This window comes from Drosophila mauritiana, chromosome 3R, assembly GCF_004382145.1.
Source record: "Drosophila mauritiana strain mau12 chromosome 3R, ASM438214v1, whole genome shotgun sequence".
Lineage (NCBI taxonomy): Eukaryota > Metazoa > Arthropoda > Insecta > Diptera > Drosophilidae > Drosophila > Drosophila mauritiana.
Window position 1 is genome coordinate 15100529 of NC_046670.1, and position 26557 is coordinate 15127085.

At 42.6% G+C, this 26557-nt stretch overlaps 2 protein-coding genes across 4 annotated transcripts; both read left to right on the forward strand.

Moving 5' to 3' along the window:
* The first annotated feature begins 142 nt into the window (after nt 1-142).
* Nucleotides 143-13171, forward strand: LOC117142403 (transcription factor che-1). Of its 2 annotated transcripts, none has more exons than XM_033306350.1 (5): nt 143-520; nt 6743-6889; nt 8019-8752; nt 8946-9042; nt 9100-13171. In XM_033306350.1, the coding sequence occupies exons 1-5, from the start codon at nt 316-318 to the stop codon at nt 9258-9260; spliced, it is 1344 nt and encodes a 447-aa protein (XP_033162241.1). In that variant the 5' UTR covers nt 143-315; the 3' UTR covers nt 9261-13171. The 2 variants fall into 2 exon arrangements, with proteins under 2 accessions (XP_033162241.1, XP_033162242.1); XM_033306351.1 differs by having other exon boundaries at nt 6743-6850.
* Nucleotides 13172-13624: 453 nt separating this feature from the next.
* On the forward strand, nt 13625-25748 carry LOC117145982 (probable serine/threonine-protein kinase MARK-C). 2 transcript variants are annotated; one of them, XM_033311890.1, is made up of 6 exons: nt 13625-14603; nt 21759-21938; nt 22004-22515; nt 22579-22801; nt 22860-23070; nt 23137-25748. In XM_033311890.1, exons 1-6 carry the CDS (start codon nt 14453-14455, stop codon nt 25283-25285), a joined length of 3426 nt encoding a protein of 1141 aa, XP_033167781.1. In that variant the 5' UTR covers nt 13625-14452; the 3' UTR covers nt 25286-25748. The 2 variants fall into 2 exon arrangements, with proteins under 2 accessions (XP_033167781.1, XP_033167782.1); XM_033311891.1 differs by lacking the exon at nt 13625-14603 and adding an exon at nt 18295-18800.
* Nucleotides 25749-26557: the final 809 nt, after the last annotated feature.

Below are 26557 nucleotides of genomic sequence, written 5' to 3' on the forward strand. Positions count from 1 at the left end.
AAAACCAACCCCCACCAGCGACGGCGGAGAACAGGAAAACAACAACAGAAGGCACACAACCAGCGCACCACCACCATCATTACCATTACCGCCACCACCCACTACAACACTTCGTCATCGTTTCGCGTTGTGCAGAAAATAATTACAAAAAATATAGAAAAGAAATAGAATTGAAAGTAATATTAGCGACCGATCGAGTTATAGTGCTAAAGCGATTTGAAAGATTGTCTTGCTTAAACGAAAAGGGCCCCTCGAGGCCCCGGAAACCGAACTAGAACTAGTATCCAATACCCCGCCGATCATCCCGATCCTGACATGATGAACTTCTCCGCGTTCGGCGGCCCCTTCTCCGGCATCCACCAATTTGCCGCTAAATTCGATGCCCAGACGCCCGGCGCCTTCGGCACGCCTCCCGCGGCCGCCGCGAATGCAGCAGCCGCAGCGGCAGCGGCCGGCACCGATAACCATGTGCAGCGCTATCAGACCAATGGCAATCACTTTAATCAGAATGTGCCCAACGGTAAGTGCATCTGCCCCACCACTACACTACATTATATTATACTATACAACATCTACAATGTGGCTACACATACGGACAGACAGTTGCCTGCAATGCACATGCAGGCACATGTGTCTGTATAACATAATCACTAACAATTTATTTTATTTTTATCGATTTATTTTCGCCCGCTGCGGGCAGCGACGCCGGCGTCATAGCGTCAGGGGGTATACACTCTCACTCGAGCAGCGACAGTGTCGATGGCGGAGGGGAGGCAGAGGCGGAGGTGGTGACAGAGCCAGAGGCAGAGGGGGTCGGCTACTGCCTCGCCTAATGCCCTACACACATAGGGTCTTGTTTTGGGGCAAAGGGCACTACTCTTGTTGGAATGACAACTTATGGATAGCCTTCCTTTTCAAAAAGAAACTAAACTGGCTCTTGATAATAATCAAAAACTAACTGTTACTTCTTGCAATAACATAAATAAATGAGAATAGTAAAATGTAAAAAGTATACAACCTCTAATTTCAGTGACGAACACCTCTTGATTGTCCAATTGGTTCATATTTTAGTATTAATGAGGGCAGGAAAAAGCACAACAAATTTTAACTTATCAACTTGTAGAGTAAGCAAAAATATTTAAATGAAGTTAATACAAATTGCTTATAGCTGTATTATTTTACAATAATATTTAGCTGTTCTTGAGTTCACGAACAAAGAGGTTTATTGATCTCAACACAAGGTTTGATTTGACCTTCTGCTTAGCATATTTTGCTTCAAATAAATCGTAGAACCTTATGACAAAATGAATAATTCTCAATAGTTCTCTGAAGCTTAGTTAAAATTTCGTTTCCAATACTTAGCTAAAAAAACGTTCCACTTGAAACTCGAACAATACTTTCCTTGAATTCCCAGCGAAAGGTTGCTTCCATCTGGATCTACTTACTGACATTCGCATAAAGACATGTGTGAGTGTAAGCGGGTTTTCCACCCCCATCTACGAAATTCTCGCTTTCTGGCTAGCAAAGACATCTTCTTCAGGCAATTTGTAAACCGCACTACAATTTTTTGGGGGTTGGTTGGCGGGGTGGAGCGACTTAGTACGAGTACGAGTATACCCTGTCATCAAAGCAGAATTTAACGATTTTTTCGTCGTTGTTTTTGTTTTGCGCTCTTTTTATACGAGTATTCCGCTCTATGTTTTGAGTCATTACCACCCACCCCCAAGTGGGTGTAACCTGTGTGTGTGTGTGTGAGTGTAAGCTACGGCTGTTGTTGTTTTGCGTGGCTTGAAAATGCAATGAACTCAAATAACTTTTGAATTTGCTGCATTTCACTTTGTTTTTTTGTAGGGGTGGGTTTCACCGCTCTCTTCAGCTACTTAAGCACATACATAGAAATACAATTAAATGCATATACGTATGTGTGCTGGGCGAGAGTAAGTGAGTGAGTGTGTGTGTGTTTGAGTGTGAGTTACAACCCCCAACCCACGAGAGCCTGCCTTTGCCTTTTTAATTGCACTGACTTCCTGCCAACTTGCAACTTTTTTGTTTTAGTGGAAGGGTGTGACCGGTTGGACGGTCTGACGGTCGGTCGCTTCCACCCCCGATATATAGAATACATAACCCCTATACTAGCCCCTAACCACAGGGTCCTTCTTCTTATCAATTCTAATTAGCTGCATTTGCTTGCATAATTAGATTCCCAGGCAACCCCCATCCCCCAGATGGTGTTTCATAATTTATTTTTGCCCTGGCAACTGCACAGATATTTTCCACTTGCATTTATTGGAAAGTGCAGGACCCAAGCCCAAACTCAAACTCCTCTGCATTGGCTAGGTTCATTGATCCCAGCTTTTGAGCTACGCATTATATTTCCAGTTTAGCGTTTTATATTTTTTACCTGCCATAACAGGAAAATGCGTTTGCAAGTGTGTGTGTGTGGGTAATGCTGCTCTTTTATCTCTTTCAACACATACGACTGGATGTAATCTACGGCCCTGGGTATTTCGTATCTGGCGGACTGTGTGCTGCTGATCCCAAATCCAAGGCAGGTAAAATGTGTCCCACGTACTCGAGCCACTGCATTTTCCTGCTGCTCTCGCTTATTAGCTGCATTATCGCTGCCCTGCGACTCTGTGACCTGCTCGAGGTTTATCTTTCGATACCTACCCGATAATTTGCCTGGTTTCCTTGTATGTATAAATCATTATTGGGTTACCAGGAAATGTGCAGCGGTAGATGTAGATATGGCCGGACCCTTGAAGTCGCCCTCTGGGTATGGGTCTCAAAATGTAAACAGATAAATACCTGACCAAGATTGGGAGAGTTTGCTCCGAGTTCACATGTTGGGAAATCCAAAGCAGCTCATAATTAAGAAGAAGCGATTTAAATGAATATTAACTCGAAGGCGGACTGAGTACTAACTCAATAAAATTGCTTATATTGGACTAATCCAACATAAATAAATTCCAAGACTGCTATTCACATCACGTAGAATTTAAAAAATATCAAATACAGAGATACATTCGTAATTTGTAGTATTGTAAACTGCAATTTTTTGAAGATGTTTAGCGATTGTTTTTTCTCATTAATCAACTGAATTTCTATGTTTTTATCCAGTGTCCAGTATTATATAAGAGACGTTTAGCTTTTAATTGTATGCCTGGAACCCTTTATCCTGCAGCATTATGGGTTTCAGTGGACACCGGGTATTTTGTTGTCGAGGACACAGTCCTCTCCCCTTTATTAACGTCCCCCTAATGTTCAGCAGACACCCCAGCCATAAACCATTTGCATTTTTTATATGCATACGTATGTACGTACTTATGTACCTATGTGCAGAGTACATAGATGTATGTGCTCCGTGGGTGTGAATGACTGGTTACACCCCCAAATCGTTGCCTGGATGTATGCAACACTAAAAAAGTGAGCATGATAAAGCAATTACGATGGGCACACACACCCCAACCCCCAAAAGCTCTTTCATTTGAACGGGTATAGATAAATAAATATTAGCAGTCATTGATTATTTATTTCTTTGTTTTCCCCCGTTGACTTTAAGCCTTAAAGAGACCGTTGAGCTTTCATTTTTTTATTTTTCGTCCTGTTGGCGCTGATGACTTAAACTCTGCCGATGGCGCCGTTTGCTTTTTACCCCTCTCGATTTCCTATGATTACTCTCCCCTAGCAATGCACTTAGAGAAAAAGAATACACAATTGTTGTAAAATACCATTTAATTATCTTTGAGTAATAAAGTTTTCTTTTTATGAATTATTTAATATATATACAAAATTTCCATTTAAAATATAAAATTATAGGACTTTAAACGTTAAATAAGCTAATAAAAAACTAGGGTTATTTGTGATATATTCCCTTATAAATATTTTTTGTCCATCTATCAAATAAACTTAAATAGGCTAGTCAGTACGTTCTCTCTTTTTAAGTGTAAGCCTCTCACACCCATCTATTTTCCCACCCCCACTCTTTCTCTCACTCACTCTCTCTCTCAGCTTGGGGTCAAGTTTCGCCCAACTTCGTTAAGGGTTGCAGTTTTTCCCAACCACGCTACGCTCTCTCACTCTCCATGGCAGGCATTCTCCTCTCACCCAAGCGCTCTCCCTCTCCCGCGCGGGCGCTCTCACCGCTTTCACTGCCTCCCGCACACTCACACATGCCAGGCCGTGCGACACACATAGACATGGACAGGAGCAGATAAACGCCATGTTTTTCAAATCGCTGCCAGGCGCATTCCTTTCCATTTTGTTCCACTTTGCTGCCAACGATACGGATACGATCCGCCCATAACCCTAACCCCACTTGGCTTGCTCTCAGTCTCCGACACTCTCAGCCACTCTCTCCACTCTCACCGCTCTCTCACTCTCGCTTGGCCGTGTTACCGACTTCACCGACTTGGACTCGCTACTCCGGCTCCGATTCTGAATCCGGCGATATGCTCGTCTCCTCCACGCCGTACGTTGATTTCCCTGTTTTGCCTGTTTTCCCTATCGTTGTCGTCATCCCGTTCATGGGAAAGTGAAGTGAAAAGTGAAATGCCACGAATGCCGGTTGCCAGTTGCCATCCACGCACGCCTCCCGCCTTTGTTGTTGTTGCCATGGCTCCGCGTTTTCGGCCACTTCGGCCGATTTTTCCGGCTGTCTTTGAACCCTTTTAATGATTGCTCTTTAATTTTTTCCATTAAGTCAATGTCATTCTGGAGACTGCCATTTCTTACCCATTTCAATTTATTACAGTTTTATTATATTGCATTTGAATTTGTTAATGGTTATTCCAATTTTTTTTAATTTACATAGTACAAACAATGCAAATTATATAAAATGCATATTTTTTCTCAATTTGAAAAGTAGATTCAGTTTTTAATAGCTATGGATTGCTATATCAATATCAATATCACTTTATGTAAGAGTGGGTTTATCTTTTACATTCTTCCTGGAATTTGGTATATATTCAAAGAAGAAAAAGCCCTTACAGCTGAGTTATTTAATTTTTGACCCTAATTCGTTTAAACATTTGCACTTAATCATTTGCATACGAATATGTTTTCAATTTAAATTATTTCTGCTCCAACGATTTTGTTAAAGAATCATTTTGTGCATGCCTTCTAAACCAAAACGACTCAGGCCTATGCGAAAAAATTAAAGCATTTGAAAATATGTTAAGTTGCTGGCCAAGGTCGAATGGTAATTTATACAGTGACTAAGACTAACGCAGACCACACGCACGGAGACACATAAATAACACCACGTCAGCGAGAAGGAAAAGCAGCAGAGGAAGTTTGTCTTTCGTTTATTTTGCTCGGAATAATGTAAAATGTAAGGTACAGCTTCCTGGATCATTCCTCCCCAGAAATCGGTTCATGTATTTTCAAAAGGAAGCAGGAGCAGTCTGAAAAAGTAGATGTAACAAAACCAGGCAATTGGCAACAGCCCCAAATGTTATTTATAAAACCGAGCACCCGGCTAAGAAAACGCCAAGAAGCACGGAAACCCCTTGGGGTAGGGGGATCGGGAAATCTGCGGGGGTAGGGGCTAAATGGCACACACCCACCGAAAAGCCACCGAAAAAAAGTGGGGTACGCTTTTCCTATGGCATACATTCGGGCGTGTGCGCGGCCGGCATTTTCAGTTTCAGTTTTAATTTCCTTTTTCCTATGTATGCGTTGTCGGAGCCCGAAAAACACGTGTGTGCGCCTCCGCGTGTGTGTGTGTTTGTGTGTGAAAATTTGGCCTTGGCAGACGCCAGAGTGTGTTGGTAGTGGTGTTGCTAGGGGGCGGGGATGGGCGGTAGTGGAGGCGACGACAGCCAGCCAGCAGACAACAAAAGTTCGTAGGCACACGCACGTTCGGCAAGTAGGAACAACGTGGTTAACTATACTGTGCCGATACATATTTATGGGCTTTAGGGTGGAACTTGACTGTTTTAAACTAGTAATAATAATTAGTTAAAATTATATCATCTGTATCAAATAGAGAAAGAAAAACATTTAACATATATAACATATTTGCCATAATAAGTATTGTAATAAAATAATTATATTATAAAGTTGAGTTTCAACAAGGGCAACGCTGCGTATACTTAATATACGCTTTTATTAGCGTATGAGTGGTCAGCTTTAGTGGACATTAAATCTAATTTCTCTTAACTTATTTATACGAGCATTTGATACGCGCACACAACCCAAGTCCGCCCCAATAATTGTATATGCTGAAAATGTGGCTGCCTACACACACACACCAGCACAGCGTTACTGGCCCCAGATACACGCGTAAATATATATCTAGATAGACGTGTATATGCCGTGGATACATGTGTCGTGCCGGAGCGTCGTTACTTTGTCGGCCGTATGTTGTTCTTGTGCCGGCACCCGATCCTTTATTCGGCTCGCCAGCTGAGCCGTGGCACTCGACTCGACTCGGAGCCGGCCGGAACCAGGAGCCGGAGCCGCCAAATCGGGCAACTCCGGCCAGGCCCAGTCGCTTGTAGTTAGTCGGCCAGAGTGCGTTGTGCGAGAGCGGCGGCCGAATTGAGTTGGAAACGGATTTGAATCCCTGTGAAAACCCCTCTTCTAATCCTAAGACTTATAAGCGATATACATAACTCACACAAAAAGGCTGTGCTCACGATGTGTAAATGTCTAAACCAAATAGTGCTACATTCTATATATACACCCCTGCCGCAATCGAAGACCTTAATAATTTGTAACACAATTTCTCTCCTTTCAGTTTCGGCTGCCAACAACATGCAATATGGCCAGAATATCTCCATACCGTACTCACAGCCGCAGGGTGATCTAAACTTTCTCAATGCAGCCGCTGCGGCCGATCATAAGGGTAAAATCCATCCAAAAATCGAACGTGACCGGGAAGAAGGTGAGTCGCCGACCCGCAAGTAGGTGGCCCCAGTGGGCGAGTAATGTGGGTGGCTCCCTGGTTCCGTCACTCTGGGCGGACAGAAAAGTGGGCCTGGGCACGGGGAAGCTGAGCTGAGCTGTGCTGTATGTACAGCGCTTTCGGGTTGGTATATGTTTATTTCAAGGACGCAGTCATCACTCGTCGTGCGTCTCCCTTCGGCTTCGTTATTTATAAATGTTTTTGGGCCTGTCTGCTGTCCCCCATGCTGGTGTGGGTGGTTGTGAAGGGGGGGGAGGGGAGAGAGGAGGTGTTGCTATAATGGCACCATAGCATACTTTTTCATCCAGTTTTACGGCGAGCCACCTTAAACAAGTGGATGTTGCTTTCCTCATCCTGATTACGAACGCTGCAAAAGGCAAAAAGTTTGCACCGCTCGAACGAAATGCTGGGGAAAATGGGGAGTGGGCCATTTGTCCTTGGCAGTAAATGGTTACTATCCTGGGATTTTTGAGAATAGACAGCCCTTTCCGGTCACAAACGTTTCGACATGTTTTGTACAAATTGTAAGATGGTTGCTACGGTAATTGGTAATTATATTAATAAATTGTTTCCTTGCATTTAACTAGGTGTTCTTCCCCTGGGCCCAAAAAAAGTGTTTAAATTTTTTTGTTTTTTATTAACTTGTAAGGATTATGCTTACGTTTTCATTTAATTAAAATCAAACATGAAACCTACAGTTACTTCTCTATGCTGAAAATCGGCGTCTAGGAACCTTTTACGTTTTAAGCATACTAGTCGAAATCTTTTATGGTCTGTGCATTGCTCCTTGATTTTATCACTCATACGCAGTGTTTGCCCATGATAATAATTTATTATCATATAGATTCCAACGCACAAGCCCCCAATTGTGGGAAATTTACCGCTGACTTCCTCTTTCTCAGCCAAAAAAAATTATGCAAAGGGGGAGTATATAATAATATTGATTGAATGCATTCGATTAAGTGCTGAAAAGTATGCAACTTTTATTTAGGGGGAGAAAAATTAGTTTACACGTACTGTTAGGTGGCGCATTTGGTGGAAATGGAGAATTACTAAAAAAGTGTATGTTTGAAACTATAATTTATGCATTTTCTTTTCACTTCCCCAGTCCTCAACCAGCAGATCCTGCAGAATGTCAACCAATCCTGGCAGACGTTGGCCAATACGGCCAACACGGTGGACTACTCGTCGCACCTGCTCTCCGCCACACTGCCCATCTCCATACAGCACTTCCTCAAGTACTCGGAGACGATCAAGAAGGAGTCCACCGGCGATGTCCTGAAGAACGGCACCAATTTGGCCAGCCTGGCGCTGGGGGGCGTGGCCCTAACGCCCAGCAACAACGGTGCGAATGGCGGCCACCACAACGGACTGGTGGGCATGGACCATGGCGGTCACATGACCAACATGACGGACGCCAACGGAGCAGCGCTGACGAACGGAGCTAGCAACGGAGTGAACGGCAATGCCAACGGCACTGTGACCAATGGTGGCGCCGGCGCGGTCTCCAGTTCCGGATCTGTGGGCACGACAAACGCCAGCGGCGGCACGGGCACGGCCAGCGGCAAGAAGACCAAAAAGAAGAAACCACCAAAGGAGAAGAAGCCGCGCCCCAAGCCGGGAGAAATCCGCGAGACAAAGGCGCTGGATGGCTCGACGCTCTACTGCTGCCCGGAGTGCCAAATGGCCTATCCGGACCGCAGCCTCATCGAGCAGCACGTCATCTCGCACGCCGTGGAGCGGCGCTTCGTCTGCGACATCTGCAATGCGGCGCTGAAGCGCAAGGACCACCTGACCAGGCACAAGCTCTCCCACATACCGGACAGGCCGCATGTGTGCAATGTGAGTGGCTCAAGGAGCCGACAAATTCCCAAATACTATACGAACTTATAGCCTTTATTGAATTATTGTTTTGCCATTTAATACATTAAATACTTTAAAATTTAACAATATATAAAGAATAACATTACATCAGCTAGACTTAGCATAAGAAACCATAATTGGACTTTTTATGAACTCTGCTCTTTCTCCACAGATCTGCATGAAGTCCTTCAAGCGCAAGGAGCAGCTCACTCTGCACATTGTCATCCATTCCGGCGAGAAGAAGCATGTTTGCATTGAGTGTGGAAAAGGTGAGCGGTCTGAAAAGTAATTTCGTTTACGTCGTTACTAATCGCTGTCACCTGCAGGTTTCTATCGCAAGGATCACTTGCGCAAGCACACGCGATCGCACATCGCCCGGCGCGTCAAGTCGGAGGTGTCGGCGCAGAATGTTAATGGATCCGCCGGAGGCGGTGGCGGCGGTGGAGGCGGCAACAGTGCGCAGAGCAACGCGCTGCACGGCTCCTGAGGATCGTACAAGGACTTCTGGTAAACTCCCAGCCGAATTTCAAGCCATAAGGGGCGGCTAGCCTGCTGGCGGCGGTGGACATGTGGTTTCCGTATACGGATACTCTTGACTGCTGCTGGGAGCAGGCGAGCTGCCTTTGAAATTCGCTGGGGGCTTACCGGGGGTCCTGCTGAGCGTCACCCAACTCCAATTACAATAACCCTCAATAAACACGAGTTATACTTACTGGATGCAAGTATTAGTACGATTTTGTTCACGACACTTTCAGTTCTTTAGCTTTAGTTCTTTCAGTTGAGATTTTCGCACAAACAGTCGAGCAAAGTATAGCAATCGAAATGTACAAATCAGCAGAATGACAGATTTAAATTCGAGTTTAGTATGCGCATATGTTAAGGGAAGAAAACGCTGCTTAAACGTCGCTTTCGTTTCTTTTTGGGGATCTGTGATCTGTAGTCGCTGCATAAACTAAAAACAAACGAGACGATCGTAGGCGGTCGAATGCTGTTCTAAGAATAAGTTAATATGTCTGCAACCGATTTAATTATATATGTGCAATTTATAATCCTTTTGATTTGCCTTTTAGTTGCCCTCACGGCGCCTTTGTTCACTACATTTAATGCTAAATATGTTTTCACCGCCGAGACAACGGGGGAAATGGAATTCTTATTGAATTATGCACACTTTTAAGGAAGTAAGAAGCTCTACAAGCGAAATTTGTACTTCTAGTCTTGTATTTTATTTTACCGATAGGCATAGAGGGAAACCCGATACGAGGTCATGTAATCTTAAGCTTTTAAACTTGAATGTTCAAAGGAAAACCTTCGACGCGAGTCACACCAAACACTAAACAGAGAGCCGCAATACGAACTTGCATCTTGGCATGCCCAACTTCCAGCCATCGTCATTGCTTGCAACTGCAATAGCCAACAGTAAACCTATATCCCGCTTACCAATCAATACCGATACTGATACTGATACAAGTACAGCTACAGATACAGATACAGATACTGATACCGATAACTGATAACCACAAATAGAGTTAAGAGCCACATATACAGATACAGCAGCAATAGCCATAGCATTGCAGATAGCACGGGTCAACAAATCCAACAGAATCGCTAAACTTAAACGAGCAATTGCAAATGCAACAGCAACAATAACCGGAAACACAACTGTATAAAAGGATATTTTTATATATAAATACAAAAGAGAGAGCATATGAAAACCGAATAGGAATAAAGGCATAAAACAATAACCGAAATAAAGTGCAAACACTTCGAGCAAGTGACAACGTAATTTACTGTTCAAATACAAAGCATTTTGAGATTAACGATAAACGATAAAGTAAACGATTTAACAGATCCAATGCGACATATTGCAAAACCTTGTATAGTTATACGAAGCTTCAAACTAAATACGCTAGCCAACAGATACACGCATATAGATACGGATGCAGAATCAGATATTGTAAAGCGAACACTCAGCCACTTGTTTGTTTGTCTCTTTCCTTGTTTGTTTCGATCACTCAATTCAAAAATGGCCCACTGAGCTCAAACTTCAATCCCCAATTGATTTCGAATCAAAGTGTAAGTGGATGTTGTTTCACATTCCAAGTTAAAATCACATTTTAAAGTCCTAATCCTTTGGATCTAGTACAAAACACTTACAAGAGTAAAATAACTTTTTTCAAATCGTAATTCCTTAAGAGTTTGAGCCAGAGCGACATTTGCATGCATTTTTCACGTTCAAAAACTATTTTTCCGGCACAATTCTTACGATAAATGTACTTAATCAGAAAGGTAACCTTCTTGGTTGGTGCCAAAAACTTGTGTATTTATTCGATCCGGTGCCAGCCAGTTTGGATCAACAGTAGTGTACAGTGCGGAACGTAAATGAAACACTTGCAGTGAAGTACAAATATTTTAACTACACACCCACAAGAGAAGAAGCACCCACGACACAGCAGCAGATTGCATATAGACAAGTTAACCGAGAAGGTGTATTAGCCAAAAAGTTAATGGAAAAATAAGCGAAACTAAGCAAATCTCAATACAGTTACTACGCTAGAGGGTAGCATATTATTAATGCGTTTTGTTGGCCCGTAAGGCAGGAGGGGGCTGGCAGCCCAGGGACAATTTGTAAACAATAACGAGACAACATATAAATAATTAAGCAACCTTCACAGCAAACAAGGAGTTATTATTTTGCCATTGATTTTCTCGGTCTCACTCACACTCTCTCTCTCTCTCTCTATCTATCTTGACACACTAAATCGAATAAGAAAATATAAAACAATAAGTTTATAAAGAAAAAGTTGCAATAAATGACAAACAAATGAAATTAAATCACTCAGGGATAAAGCCTCCAAAAGAAAAACATAAAATAAAAATGCAATATTTTAAACGAAGTGAAAAAAGAAAAGAAAAATGAAACAAAACAAAAGAAAAGAAAAATTTAATCTAATGAGGAAGTACATTTTAAAGTTACAAATATTTTAGTATAATGCGAGAAGGACAAACTAAAAAAGTTTTAGAAATTTGCACAAATTTTGGCATTTTATAAACACAAAACGAACCATCATCAACCAACTAAAATGCATAACGAACGAACAAACAAATGACGAAATAGATAAATATTTTCTCACACTTCATTGGCTTATCGAAGGTATAAAATCGACAATTACAGGATAGATCTAGATCGCAACACAGCCGAACCGACGAACCTACTTCATAGGCTGCTGGCAAACGGTCCGTGCAACTTTTAGTGCATTTAAATAAATTATAAACACAAAAACAAAAGCAAACACAAAAATTATCGAAGAAGCGTAAGCGAAACACAAGCAGTTCATATTTACAGGAGCTAAATAAGTAATGCGGGGGTTTGCGGCCAAAGAGATGATAAATTGTAGTTAGAGGTGGACGGATTAATACCCTAGGATGGCATTTAAGGCAAGGATCAGACGAAAAGGGCGCGTAGCATTACACCTTTTACATTAAACGACGATACAATGCCGCGCATCCAATTTGAAACTGTACGTATTGAATTTATGTTTAGTGTCTGCAGCATGCGGGGGATGTGAAGTTAGGAAGGAGAGAAGAAAAAGGATCGACGGGCGAAGAGCTAAATACCATACATTTAAGGGTTAGATTTTCTGCGAAAGGACTGAAGTTAAGGCAACGTAGCGTTTAAATGCAAAATTGAATTGAATTGAAGACGAAACCGAGTGTTATGGATAATGGAGCGTGCGCGAATGCGATTGGTGACGAAAATTACTTGTTTTAAGGCTGGACTTATGTAATTTCGAGCAAAAACGATAGTAGCGAAACAAAAACATGTAAAATGCAGATACAATATTTTTATAATTAAAACAAAGGTACCCCCACCCCCCATACCCTGATCTTAATATGTTTAATTCAACTGCAATTATCGTTAAAGACGTATTTACTGTTTGTGATCCAAATTCATTGATTAAACGTAAACTACACAAAGATACAATTGTTGCATGGGCAAGGTTTGAAGTCCGGGTTCGCAAAGCACCCACAAGTACTCGATCCCCGGGTCTCAAAGACGAGGAAATCACGAGTCAATAAGCCAGGTTCAAAACTTGCAGGTGCGGCGTCAATGGCTCGCAATACTTTCCGGTCGGGCCAAATCCGAAAATGGCCTGCTCGCAAATTATACACACCTAACAGGACCGAGTGTTAAGAGTACTTTTGGACTCTCTGCGAACCCATAGAAATAGAGCAGGAACAGTAAATTGTACTTAATTGAAAAATGATATAATAAAACACCGCCACTTTGAAATATATTTACTTGAATCAAATAATATTAATGAGTATATATAACTTTGTACTTGAATAATATTTTATTTATATTTACCTTAAGTCAATAAAAATTCTAATAAATTATAATCACCCAAAAATGCATTTTGTTCAAATGTCGGGGGAGTTCTTTTCAACAACTGATTGGAAAATTGATGCCTTTTATTATTGATATTTACGAATACTGATTGACAAGCTGCGAACCTTGAGTAAACGTATTCTTCCTAAAAATAAAAAGTGAAATACAAAACGGAGATTTATAAGTGGGATGTAAATTAAACAATTCAAAAGAACCGCCAAACGGTTGTATAAACTGGTCTCACTACGCCAAGTAAAATACATGTAGAATACGTGACGGCGTTGCCACTCTTCTGGTATTTAGCGAGTTCGGCCACCAAAAAGACAGCGAAGTTCTTCACCATACCTGAGTAGCGTAGCCATACTACATTTGAAGCACAAAACCCTAGTATCGCTGCCGTCTTGTGGTATTTTCATTGGCCCGAAAAACGGCCCTACCAAAATGGTACCTCCGGCCACACGGAACAATTCGTCGTCATTCGTCGGAATCATTCGAACTTTGAAAATGGATCGGTAGCTGGGAAGGAAACTTAAAGCGAAATACGCAAAGAAAACGGCTTTTGTCCGCTATTCAGCGATTTTTTTTGTGTTGTAATCAGCAGAGGAAATTTTAACGACCAACTCCACCGCCACACCAGCCATCTCCAGCAGCCCCGGAAAATAAAATAGAACTACCTTAACACCACCACCACCACCACTACAACAACCATCTCAACAACAACTACAGCAACAGCACTACTGCACCAAGCCCACAAAGAAAAGGTGAAACGCAAAAATTGGAAGACCTCAAAAAAAAAGCAAAAAAAATAGCGCAGATAACCGAAAAAAGCGGTGCAAATAGATAAACCCCATTTTTTGCTTGAGCTTTTTTCGCCTGTGTGATGAGAGAAATCAGCAGCAGCCATCGATTACAACAACAACAACAACAGCAACACCAACGACGACTCAACCACCAAACGAAGAATAAATAAACAGCGGAGAGCGATAGATAGAGAGAGAGAGAGAGAGAGTGGAGCATCTGCAGCAGAATTGAATCAGTTTTTTTCATCAACCGCCGCATTGTATTAAAAACTAGAGGAGAAGAACAAAAACGAATAACAAAAAACATCCCATAGGCGGCCACCATTTTGATTTTGAATGAACTGAACGAGAATAGAGGGAGAGCACGAGAGAGCGAGAAAAACTGCTACTCATTTGTTGCACCGTAAACCCTTTCTTCATCTTGTAAGCACTCTGCCTGTCTCACTCTAATCGCGTCCAGGAGCACCGTACAGTAACAACAACAGCAACACCATGGTGGAGCCCACGTCCGGGACAGCTGCTGCCAAAGCAAGCAACAACAATAACAACAACCACCCCCGTGGATCTGGGGACAGCGGCATCCGGAGTGGCAGCGGCATTTCCTGCAGCAACACGGACAACAGCTGCAGCCAGAGTCAGTCAGGTGAGCACTTTGAGTTCCTAGAACTCGGGGAGGAGCCTCCTAAAAACATGATCTCTAGGAGTTTGAAACTAAATTCCCATAGCTGAGATGCAAACTGTGAATGAGATATATTTTGGAAACCATTTTGGAAGAGACTTTGCACATTTGCGCTTCGTGTGTCACCAGTTTAATTTTAACTAGAAAACTTGTTATTCTGTTAATGAAATAATTGCAAATATTTGCTCTGACTGTGAATTTGGCAGCCCTTTGGTATCAATTTCAACTTCTACCAATTGGAATTTCCGCAGTATCTCTGTTGTAATTGTGTAGCAAGATGTTGTATTGCCTAAATATAAAGTATATTTCGTAGGCAACTGTTATTTGCATGCCAAAATAAATGAATTAGTCATTATTATTATTTTGAGAATATGACAAACGTTATTTGCTTCTTAAAGTTCTATCTATAAAATACTTCTATAATTCCCGATTTGTAGGATATTTCTGCTAAAATACAATGGTGAAAAATATACTTAATGTAATATTAAGTATCGCAACTTATACATACTTCCTCAAAAGTTCCGAACCATATGCATGTATTATTCTGCCTGCCATTGGGTGGCGACTGGCTACCAACCGGGGAACAGACCCGACCATTGCTCCTCCGCTTTCATTGAGTCGATTTCTAGTCAGTTATCGGCAAAGCTGGGCCACGCAGCACTTTCATTTCGTTTACCCTTGCTAATCAATCGAGCGAACTAGGGAGCATTGACTGACTGGGCCACGCTGCGCACCGGGTGCCGCAGTGTATTTCCTTGACGTCACACGATGTTCGAGAACATGCATGCTGTCTGCCTGCCGGCGCCCAACCTTACCACCCACTCCGCTACCCTTGCCCCACCCCGCAGTCCGTGGGGTGTTTACAGTTGTTTTGTTTCGCCAAGAGAACCACATTGCATCATGCGACTGGGGCCATTAAGCGGAATATGAGTGTGTATGTGCCCTAATTTGAGGGGTATTCCAGCATCTGGACTTTATAACCATCACTGGGGGTGTTATTATTGTACACAAGTTCTTAATTATATGTGGGATTTCATATATGGTATAAAATAACAATGACAATGATCTAACTAACTAAATCCACTAATATTCTAACTGAAGGTTAAATTAGAAGTTTGTTGTTTTCGTTTAGATAATAATTCTAGTCCATACTTTGTGTTTATCAAAGATAATCTTATGAAACAGGGCCAGATTGTTGTGTAAATATGCTAGATACGGTTGGAGAACTGATTTCCCCTAATATCCTATGAAACTGTGCATTTGGAAAATCTTGATATCCATATGGGTAAACTGCTGTACAATAGGAATATACAGAGGTGGTCAAAAGTATTTACACAACGAGCTTTTTTTTCAATTAGTTGACAATTGAAAAAAAAGCTCGTTGTGTAAATACTTTTGACCACCTCTGTATGTAGAAATCAGCACCAATTGTTACCCTTTGTAATTAGAGGTTCTAAATTAGTATAAAACTGGTATAAATTCGCATAATATGATTATCCATCTAAGCACTACATGGGCACAAATGGGTATTCCTTTTCCCTGCCATTCCACCAACACCACCAAAGCTGCCGGCGAAGTGAGAGAGACGGCACTAGTATCTGTGCCAGCTAGCCGAGACCGAGAAATTGAAATTGAGCGTGTGCAGGCAGTTATGGAAATGGAAAATGACTCATGATGGCTGATCGATTGAGCGTAATGCACTGACACTCGTGTTCAAATGCGTATTCGTGCCCGAAATGCAGCGAACGCGGCGAAATGTGAACAAACTACGATTATAACCTTCATGACGTTTATTGCACTTGGTGACGTTCGTTGCAGCGGAGCCACCGATGAGAGCGCGGCCTCCCACACATATGATATGTGTGCGCCCATTAGGAGTTGTGCTGGAGTGGATTTTGCAGCTGCAATCAACTGAGTGCAAAACGGCTTCAATTGGAGCCCACCAGCTGGAAACTTGTTTTCCCCCCAACGAACCATAACTATTATCGAGAAGTTTTTCATTCTATCGAGGCCTATCGATAGAAGGACAGCTAGTGGGGCCTACGTGCAGCCTCCTCCGTCCAATTCATGAAATCAGCCCATCATATCTCTGTCTCCCTTGCTCGTTTGCGCAAAAGCCCTGCGAGAGACATTTATTTTTTAGCTTTGGCAATGCCGCAGCGGAAAAAACGTCAGCTGAGGCATATGTTGTTGTTTACTGTGCAAAAACGAAAACAAAGCAAGTTAACGTAATTTTTTTTGCTGTTTGCCCTTTCCACTTGTTTGCTTTTAAACAGAACTCACGCACATCACACCACCTTCCGCTGCGTTGGTGTTGGAATCTGTCTCTCTCTCACTCGCACCTCTGCTCCACGTCTTTCACGACATTTTCGGGCATCGCGCTCTCGCACTCCAAAACGTACAAAAACAATGAAACAGGGCTCTCTGCACTGAAAGAAAAATAACTAATTTACTTCGAATTAGCTAAATATGAAAACATTAGGCTGTTCAGTGAAGTACGTTTAGTTGTGTGCCACTGTAAAACTATGCTCTAACCGTTAAAAATCAATCAAATCAAATCACAATCATATTTCTTTCTGTGTACTCTCTTTTTACAAGAGCTTAATTGCATCATGTAACGCTCTCGCGCACCGGTCTTTTCCTGTGCCGCTCTCTTAAACTTTAGTCTCTCTCTTTCGGCCGCTTCTCGGTTTGTCGCTTTGTTATTGTTTTTCCTGTTGCTGTTTTTGTTTTGCTTGCGGCGTGTCGGGCACAACCACAAAGCGACTTTTTGTCAAAACTGGTTCTGTGTCCTATATGATGTGGCTTTATCGCCGCTCTCTTTCCGCCGCCGATGCGTTGGTGTGCGTGGGCTTATTGGCCAGGTTGTGTGATAACAGAGGTATCGGTGGAGAGACAGGTATCGGTATCGGTTACCTCCTTAATCTGGCCTAAACTAGTGTGTCAATACTTACACCCCTCGAAAGACAAGAACTCGATCGGCAAACACAAAGCTAATATTTTCTCTTTGCCATGGAGTTCTCAACAAATATGAATTTATATCGACCGACTTGACTCGATGAATAAACATGGCCGGTAATTGTTGTGCATTCGATTTGAAACCGGATTTTTGCAACCAGAGGCGTTTCTCTTCCGGGCTGCTTTTTTAATTTGTTTGTAAGCAGAAAGATCGAGTTATTGTTTTCGTTGTCCTATGACGAACGACACTCGCAATTATTGAACAGGCTTCTAACTACGTATCTATGCTTGTACATACATACATAAGTACAAAGTATGTTTATCGCTACCCTTGCAAACAGCGCATCATAAAAATATATATGTAAATACAGCGCAGGCCAAGTAAAGAAAACTTTGTTTTGTAGATCAAACCACATAGCTTTTAGGTTTTGTATGATTTGATAAGATTTTGTCCTACTTAATTTAAAACTTAATAGTTTGTAGAATTCAAATGCGATATGGGGGCACTATTTTCGGAACCTCTACTGTATATACATATCTATTTGTTACAACTCTCGCTCTCGTTTCGGCCGTTCTCTTCGCTCGCCGCCCACCGCTCTTTTTCGCTCTTCGCGCACCGCGGTAGTTTAGTTTTCAGTTTTTGTCGCTCCCCCGAAAGCGGGCGCGTGTTTGAATTCGATTCTTTCCTCGTTGGCGCCGCGCGACGTAGGTCCGCAAAGATTTGTCCGTGTTTTTCCATTTCTTAAAAATTCACTTTTTTGGCCAATTGGTTTTCGTCGCCGGTACTAATCTCACACACACGCGAAATAAATCTAATTTGAAATCCCCGGCCATTTGATCTAAACAATTTTTCCTGTGCTTCCAATAATAACAATCATTCAGCAGTAGATTGTCGTTTTCGTTTTCGTCGGTCGAAAAGGGAAAAGTGCACTTCAAATCGATGATGATCCAACCGGAATAGGGTTAAAATTAGCCCAATATCGTAATTAAACAAACAACTAAACCGAAACTAAAGCAATACAATATCGACGGGGAGCAATATATTATCGAAGGCAAGCGGTTTTATCTACGCATTGCAAAAAACGTGCCGCCCAGAAGAAGAACAAGCAGCAGAACGGGCGTTGCTTAGACAAATTGCGTTGCGATTAAAAGGCGAACAGCAGCAGCAGCAACATCAGCGGCAAAAGGCAGCAAACATGTTAGGTAAATACAGCAACAACAACGATAGCAACAAAGTCTAGGAACGAGATGAGATGAGAGAACTTTCGCACACACACACAGCCCTGCTCACTCACACCCACATAACGTGATGGGCATGTGCATTTGTGTGTGAGGGGAAACGTTTCGAAATGCCGGTTTTTGCATTTTTGTTATTGTTTTAGTTCAAACAAGTTTCCGCTACATTTTACAGGCTGCTAAAAGCAATTACATTTTAGGCTTATCTATTGTCTTCAAATTGTTTTTTAATTTATTTCCACCCATTAAAGTAACTAAAACGACCTTGTATGCATATAATAACTATGGTAATACATCCCATTTGGTTATTCTCTAATTTAATTCCTCATCTTATTTTTTATTGTCATACGTTATGTTCTGGTTCTCTCGCCATTTTCATACATTTTTTCGCTTTTACAATTTCATTTGCTGCGCAATAATTTTCTGCTTCTTTACAGCACACAAACACAGGCGTGCAGATAGCGTTCGTATGTGATGTGTGCAAGAGTGTTAGTGCCTCTGCCCGTGAATTCATGGTGTCAGGAGAAGAAGGTGGTTTAAGAAAAAGAGAGTGAGTTGTTGGGGTGGCATCTCTTCAGTATTCTAGACCTTTCGCAAGGGAACTTGTAATCAAAATATATGAAATGTTTAGTTTAGTTACAAAAGAATACTTTTAACTGATTAAAGTGTGTCTTTAGATGTAGGATGAATAAAATGTTAACAAAATATAAATTTTTTCGAATTAAAATTTTTGCATTTCAATTGAAACAGAAAAACAGTTAAAACAGTTGCTTATTTTGGCTTAGGATTACATATTATTCTGACGTCACAGCTCTCAGATGTTGAGCACCGCTAATTGGGAACTTATTCGAAGTGCTCTCTGTCGCACTTTCACCCTGCCATGAAGTAAAAGAGAGCGAGAAAGAAGCGGACCCACCTTATCTTCATCTTCCTCCCTACGCGCCTACTCCCACTCTTTCGGCTCCTCTCCACCGCTCTCTCTAAAAGCTCCTCATGTGCGACCGCATGTTTGTTTCTCCTTCCCTTTTTTTCTCTTCACTGGCATTATTTGAATTGAAATCGGCAAAGTTAAGTGCCAAAAGCAAACCTTTTGCTTTGCTCGCTTTTTGCGTAGTTCGTCCGTCTTATCAACCTTTTGTTTATTCGCTAATCGAGTGGCCACCGTGTTATTTTGCGTTTCCTACCTAGACATTTGATAACTTATTATGGCACTGGCTTCGAAATTGTTTGCGCTAAGCCGTAAAATTGAAATTTCTCAAGGTTTTCTTTAGACGCTTTCCGATTCTTGTTTTGTTTTCAGTTTCGTATTATCTGCTAGCTTTTGTTTTTTTTTTCTGTGCTCTGCACCTGTACGTGAACTGTCCTTCATCTCGGTTAATTTTTTTAACTTTAAAGAACCCCAAGTCTAATCTCGATTCCAGTTGGAAGTTTTTTAAATAGAAAATTCATAGAGGATTCACTTCGTTCCGAACTTACATAAAACTTTGCACATGTACATGCATAAATAAGCATCTGAAAAGCCGGCCGGCCAACCATGAAAATATTTTCCTACATTTTCCATTCGTATCAGGTTTGTTTTTACATTCGTTGGTTTGTTAGTCGTTAACGATTGTCTAGCCGCTGATGAAATGTAATAAGGGCATTTCAATAAATGCCTACTGTCGTCATCACCTTATCGACTTGCACCTGAAGGGATCGGATGATGTGTTATGCCCACGTCAAGCACGGACTTTTTGTGCCGGAACTGCGGAAATTGTTTATGCAATTTAAACAAAAATACACACGTCTTCAGCACATTCACATATATCTTGTTCATCAAAACGAAATGATTTGGCGAAAAATAACATACATACATGCATATATTATTAATTAAATGCGCAGAATATTCGGCAGACTTGTGAGAGGAGAGTCCATTTCGATAAACAAGAGAAAGGCAAAGAGTTTGAACGCGTCTGTTTCTGTTGTCTCGGCTTTTATTTACGCAATTGATAACAATTAAAGCTGACCAACAAATAGGCCAAATTTTATATTTAGAACAGAACGGAAAGCGTGCGACAAATCAGAAAAGTGTGGGTGGTCGAAAGGGGGAGAAGCGCAATGCTTATAAATTGAACATTCATTCAAAAGACGGATAGAAAAAACTGTAGTTTATAAATTAAATTTTATAATGCAATGGGTATGAAAAGAAACAAAAACTAAGGTTTTAATTACAGTAATGTAATAAAACTGTACCCTAAAGTCGTTGAAACTTAAGCGATTTCTTATGAAGAGTACTTCACTCTATAACTCCAATGAAGCGATACTTATTTACAATGCGACGTGACTCCAGGCTTATTAGTAGTTCCTTGGTCGAGCAGCTAGATCTACCCAAAGATACCGCCCTGGTGCAGACGTCTTGGACTTTATAAATAGTCGCCCGGCTATTGACAACAATTGAGGAACAGGCACACACCCAATCAAGCTGATCGCCGGTCCTCGGCCCCTTTGCTTACTCCCCTGATCTTGGGGTTAGCTCCAGGCCGAGCTCTGAACGATTCCAACCAGAAGTTTTCTATATAGCGGCCTGTGTTTGCTGCTGTTTTCACATTATTTAATTTTACATATTTATGCACACTTGCGGCGACTTGTTTACGACACGCGATTTGCTTTCTACGCAGTTAGTGCAAAAGTACGAGTATTTCTTATTTTATATTCCCTCATTATTATTTTTATACATGATAAATGCAGAAAAAATAGGCATGCAAATAAATATGGCGAATGTTTTCGATAAAAAGCTCATACCATACATACAAGGCACTGATCGTACTCCGATATTAAGCTAGCCTATCCTCTTATTACCAGCTAGAATGCAGAAGTCAAAGGGTTGGAGCGAATTTAGTTCGAAACTTTTATTTATGACATTGTCTCATTTGGTTGTTTTTACAGACGGACAGAATGAGCTGACGCGCTACAGCAGCGAGGATGTGTCGGGCAATGAGTCCAGCGAGGCGCCCAACATGACCGAGTTGGAACGCCAGGCGGAGCTTAACAGGCACAAGGAGGAGATGCAGAAGAAGCGGCGCAAGAAACGCATCAGCTCCTCCCTTCATTCCTCAACCTTTCAGGGTGAGTATTGGGGTTAGAGAATAGCTCACAAGGTGCATTCCTAAATTGGTCATTTCTTTCATCAGAGCTGTACAAGCTGACTGGCGAGATTCTTGGCGAGGGAGCCTACGCATCGGTGCAAACCTGCGTTAACATCTACACCGATCTGGAGTATGCCGTGAAGGTGATCGATAAGATACCGGGGCATGCGCGTGCACGTGTCTTTCGTGAAGTGGAGACATTCCATCACTGCCAGGGCCATTTGGGCATCTTGCAACTGATCGAATTCTTCGAGGATGACGAGAAGTTCTACCTGGTATTCGAGAAGATCAACGGTGGTCCATTGCTAACGCGCATACAGGAGCACATTTGCTTCTCCGAGCACGAGGCCTCGCAGATAATCAAGGAGATCGCCTCCGGACTGGATTTTCTGCACAAGAAGGGCATTGCCCATCGTGATCTCAAGCCGGAGAATATTCTGTGTGTCAAGACGGATTCGCTGTGCCCAATCAAGATTTGCGACTTTGATTTGGGTTCGGGGATTAAGTTCACTACGGACATCTCGTCGCCAGCAGCCACTCCTCAGTTATTGACACCAGTAAGTCGGAAATTAGTGATGACTTTAGATTATAAATACTAAATGAAATTACTTCGTGTTTAGGTTGGCAGTGCCGAGTTTATGGCTCCGGAAGTGGTCGATTTGTTTGTGGGCGAGGCACACTATTACGATAAGAGGTGCGATTTGTGGTCCCTGGGAGTCATTGCTTACATCCTGCTCTGCGGTTATCCGCCATTTTCGGGCAACTGTGGTGAGGATTGCGGATGGAATCGCGGTGAAAACTGTCGCACGTGCCAGGAGCTGCTTTTCGAGTCCATTCAAGAAGGTTTGTGGATGCTAGGAATATCATTATCAATATTAATTATAACATTACTATTGTTTAGGACACTTTTCTTTCCCGGAGGCCGAGTGGCACGATGTCAGCGATGAAGCCAAGGACCTAATTTCTAACCTGCTTGTCAAGACGGCAGCAAACCGCCTCAGTGCCGAGGCAGTGTTGAATCACCCATGGATTCGTATGTGCGAGCAGGAGCCACCGGCCAACAAGCATGCCAGGCGCCACAAGGCTTTGCAAACGCCCAGTAACATCCGACGGTAATAAGATTAGAATATATTATGGTTGATTTGCAGAAAGAAATGACGTTTTTATTAAATTTGCAGCAATCACCAGTCGGCAAGGGAAATTTCGCAGTTTGCCGAATCTGCCATGGCCGTCAAGCGTGTGGTCTTACAGCATTTCTCGATGCGCTACGATTACATGAAAGAGCGTCCCAACATCTACCAGCCATCGCAGGCCTACATGGATGCCTATAGCGATGAAAACTACAATCCCAAGCCGCCGGCTCATTACACTCGCAATCGCTCGCAGCGCAATCCCGCTTCATCCTTGTGCGCCTACGGAGGGCGTATGTCCTCGATGCACGGCCAGAGGGTCAATAGCCGTCAGTCTTCCCGAAATGCATCTCGCAATGCATCTGCAATTTATCCGAATAGCGGGGGCTTCAAGACATTAAACGTCCACGAGGAAGATGACGACGATGAAGGTGTGGAGGCTTTTGGCCGTATCGATGATGATGAGTGGGCCAGGTCAACGAGGGAATATCAGCAGCAGTGTGAGACGCTGGGCGAGGAACGCTTTAGGCGCCAAAGCGGAAGCGAGGGCGACGAAGTGGAAGATGAGGAGGATGGAGAGAATGAGGACTATCAGCACTATAAGCATTACTGGCGCGAACTGGACGAGGAAGAGGGAGACGACTATTTGTATGAGCAGCAGCAGCGCGTCGATGATATAGTCGAGGAAGAGGAGTTCGAGGACGAACCAAAGGAGGAAACTCAAGCTGACAATCTAAAGCTATCGAAAGCTTACGTGGAGCAAGTTGGCGAGACCAATGTGGAGAAATCGAAGCCACAGGACGATAACGGTGGGTATATAAGGGAGGACCTTATTATGGATAATATGGATATGAAGAAAAACACTCAGCAAAGCGAATTTGCTAAGCTCACCATAATGCGCAACGATGCGCAGAAGGAGGAGAATGAAATAATGCAGCAGCAGGATGAGGAGAAGAAAGAGAAAAAACAGCAGGATGATGTTGATGGGGCTAAGAAGCAAGGACCATCAAGTGATATTAGTGCTACTACCATCACCGATAAAAACAAGCAGCAAACACCAGTTATGACTACAACACACATTAACAACTGGCAAACTGGCGATGCAATTGAAGATGATGATGTTAAACTATTGGATAGTATTAGTGATTTAAATGAAAAGCTACCTGAAATTTATGAGACTGCTAATATTGTTGTCAACTCAGCGGCAGTGCCAGCAGCATCGACACCAGCAGCATCAGCAACACGCCCACCAACCGATAACCCAGAGGAAGATGATTCGAACGTGATCAAACCGACGACTGCTGCTGAGGGGACAACAATGCGAACGACATTTGGCATGGCAGCGGAAGAGGAGAAGCCTGTAGCCCCATCCCATACCGCGGGTCACCACAGCAAGGCCGGCCGCACTGTTAACTTTGCCCCCGATGCATATCAGAACGACGAGGATGCCGATATCGACGAGGACGACGACTACGATGACGAGGAGGAGGAGGAGGAGAATCTGCATGAGCACAGCAAGCAACAGCTGCCATCCAATGCCTACACTCGGAAGCAGCGACAGCAGCACCAGCGGTACATTGTGCCACGCTACCAGCCTGCGGATCAAGTTCCTCAGAGGCAGCACACCGAAAACTGGCGTTATCGCACCCATCACTCGCAGGAGCAGCAGCCGACAGCGGACTATCGCAAGTATCGTCCGCCGTTTAGCACCGGAGGCGGCGGTGGCCACCATGGCAACCAGCAGCGCAATTACTTGGGGAGCTTCTCGCACAGCGGCGGTGCCGCTGGTTACAAGATAGCTCCAATACCGCCACCAATGCAGCCGCCTCCGCGGCACAACAGCGCCGGAAGCAGTGGCAGTGGTAGCGGCAGCGGTGGATCTCCGCCATCTGACGAGCAGTCGACCATACGCAACTGGCGTCAGGACTGTGTTTACGCCCGCAGTTGCGGGATGAACCAGGGGCCGGAACAGCATCGTCACAACCGTTCGTCGGGCCAGCGAGTGCAGCAGCAGCCGCGGATTGGCAGTGGACGCTTCGCCCACCTGCAGGCGGCCCAATTGATGGACGAGTTGCCTGATATGAGGATCGGCCTTTCGCCGCCCACTGAGAGTGTGCTGCTCCAAAGGCGCCTGCGCCAGCAGCAGCGGGCCAACGATCTGTCTGAGTACTGCGAGCCGGCCACCGCCAGTGGTTAAATCGGTCCACTGCGGACAGATTACTCTGTTTTTTCACGCACATTCTCTAAAACCAACTTTCCAGTTCTATGATTCTTTTTGGTGCAACTTTTCAACAGATAACGTTTCTTGTAAAAGTGTACGCAAACTATTTAAATTCAATTAATTCCGCCACTGCAAACAGAGTTAACAAAAACCCCAAAAACAAAAAAAAAAAAAACGATAATAATAAAATGATGAATACTTGTGGTAGGAGAAAGGGACTGCAGAGTGAAAAAAACTGAAACCGAGGGAAATTGAGAGTGGCAATTGTCTACGCTGTTTTGAAGCAAGCCAAACAGTCGTTCGAGATGAAAACAACAGAAAACAAATACCTTTTTTTATAAAAAAGATTCGAAAAATTGTAATTTATATTGCAGTATAATTTTTTATTATGAAAAATAAAAACGAATACGAAAAGTGTTTGGTCAAGAGATGCATAAAACACTTACGACTTTTCTGTTTTGGTGAAATTGCTTAAATACTAAGTACTCTTAAAAATTTGTTCATGCCTCTTGAGTCAAAATGATGATAATTTTAGAACGCCCGTTCCAAATACCAACATGTACAACATATGAAAATTGTTAATATTTGTATAGTATGTTTTTATTTCTCATGACAAAAATTGTTATAAGAAAGGATAAGCGGGCAGCAACAATAAGTTGGTTTTACAAAGTTAATTGAATTGTCAAAATTTCGAGTGGCTCGCCAATTAGTTGGAATCGAAATTTACACTTAAAAAATTAAACACTAGTAAGTTATTTCGAAGAAATTGACATGTAGACAAGATAAGCTGCAATATAAAAGTAATTTTTATTACAGTTTATAGTTTTGTACGTGTATATGCCAATTGCTTGGAAATAGTTTACCTGCGTACAGTTAATTATTTCAAAAAATACTGAAACATATATTTAATTAAGACCCAACACTCCTCTACACTGACATCCACACACACTAAGGCCAACTACACTGGGCAAAAATCGAACACACTCTTGACATTGCAAGTTGCTCAACATGTTTTGATGGGCGTAAATGAAAGAATAACATGCAAACCAATTTTGTTAAATACATACACCTATAATATTTAAAAAATTGTGATATAAAATGTAAATGTAAATGCACCTGAAGAAATCTATCTATCAAATGACGCTGTGCCATCAACAACCACTTCAATCTACTGATAAGGCCGCCAGAGGAGTAACATTTTCCACAGTCCTTATTTGTTTACGTCCCACGAAATCAATGTCAAGTGCA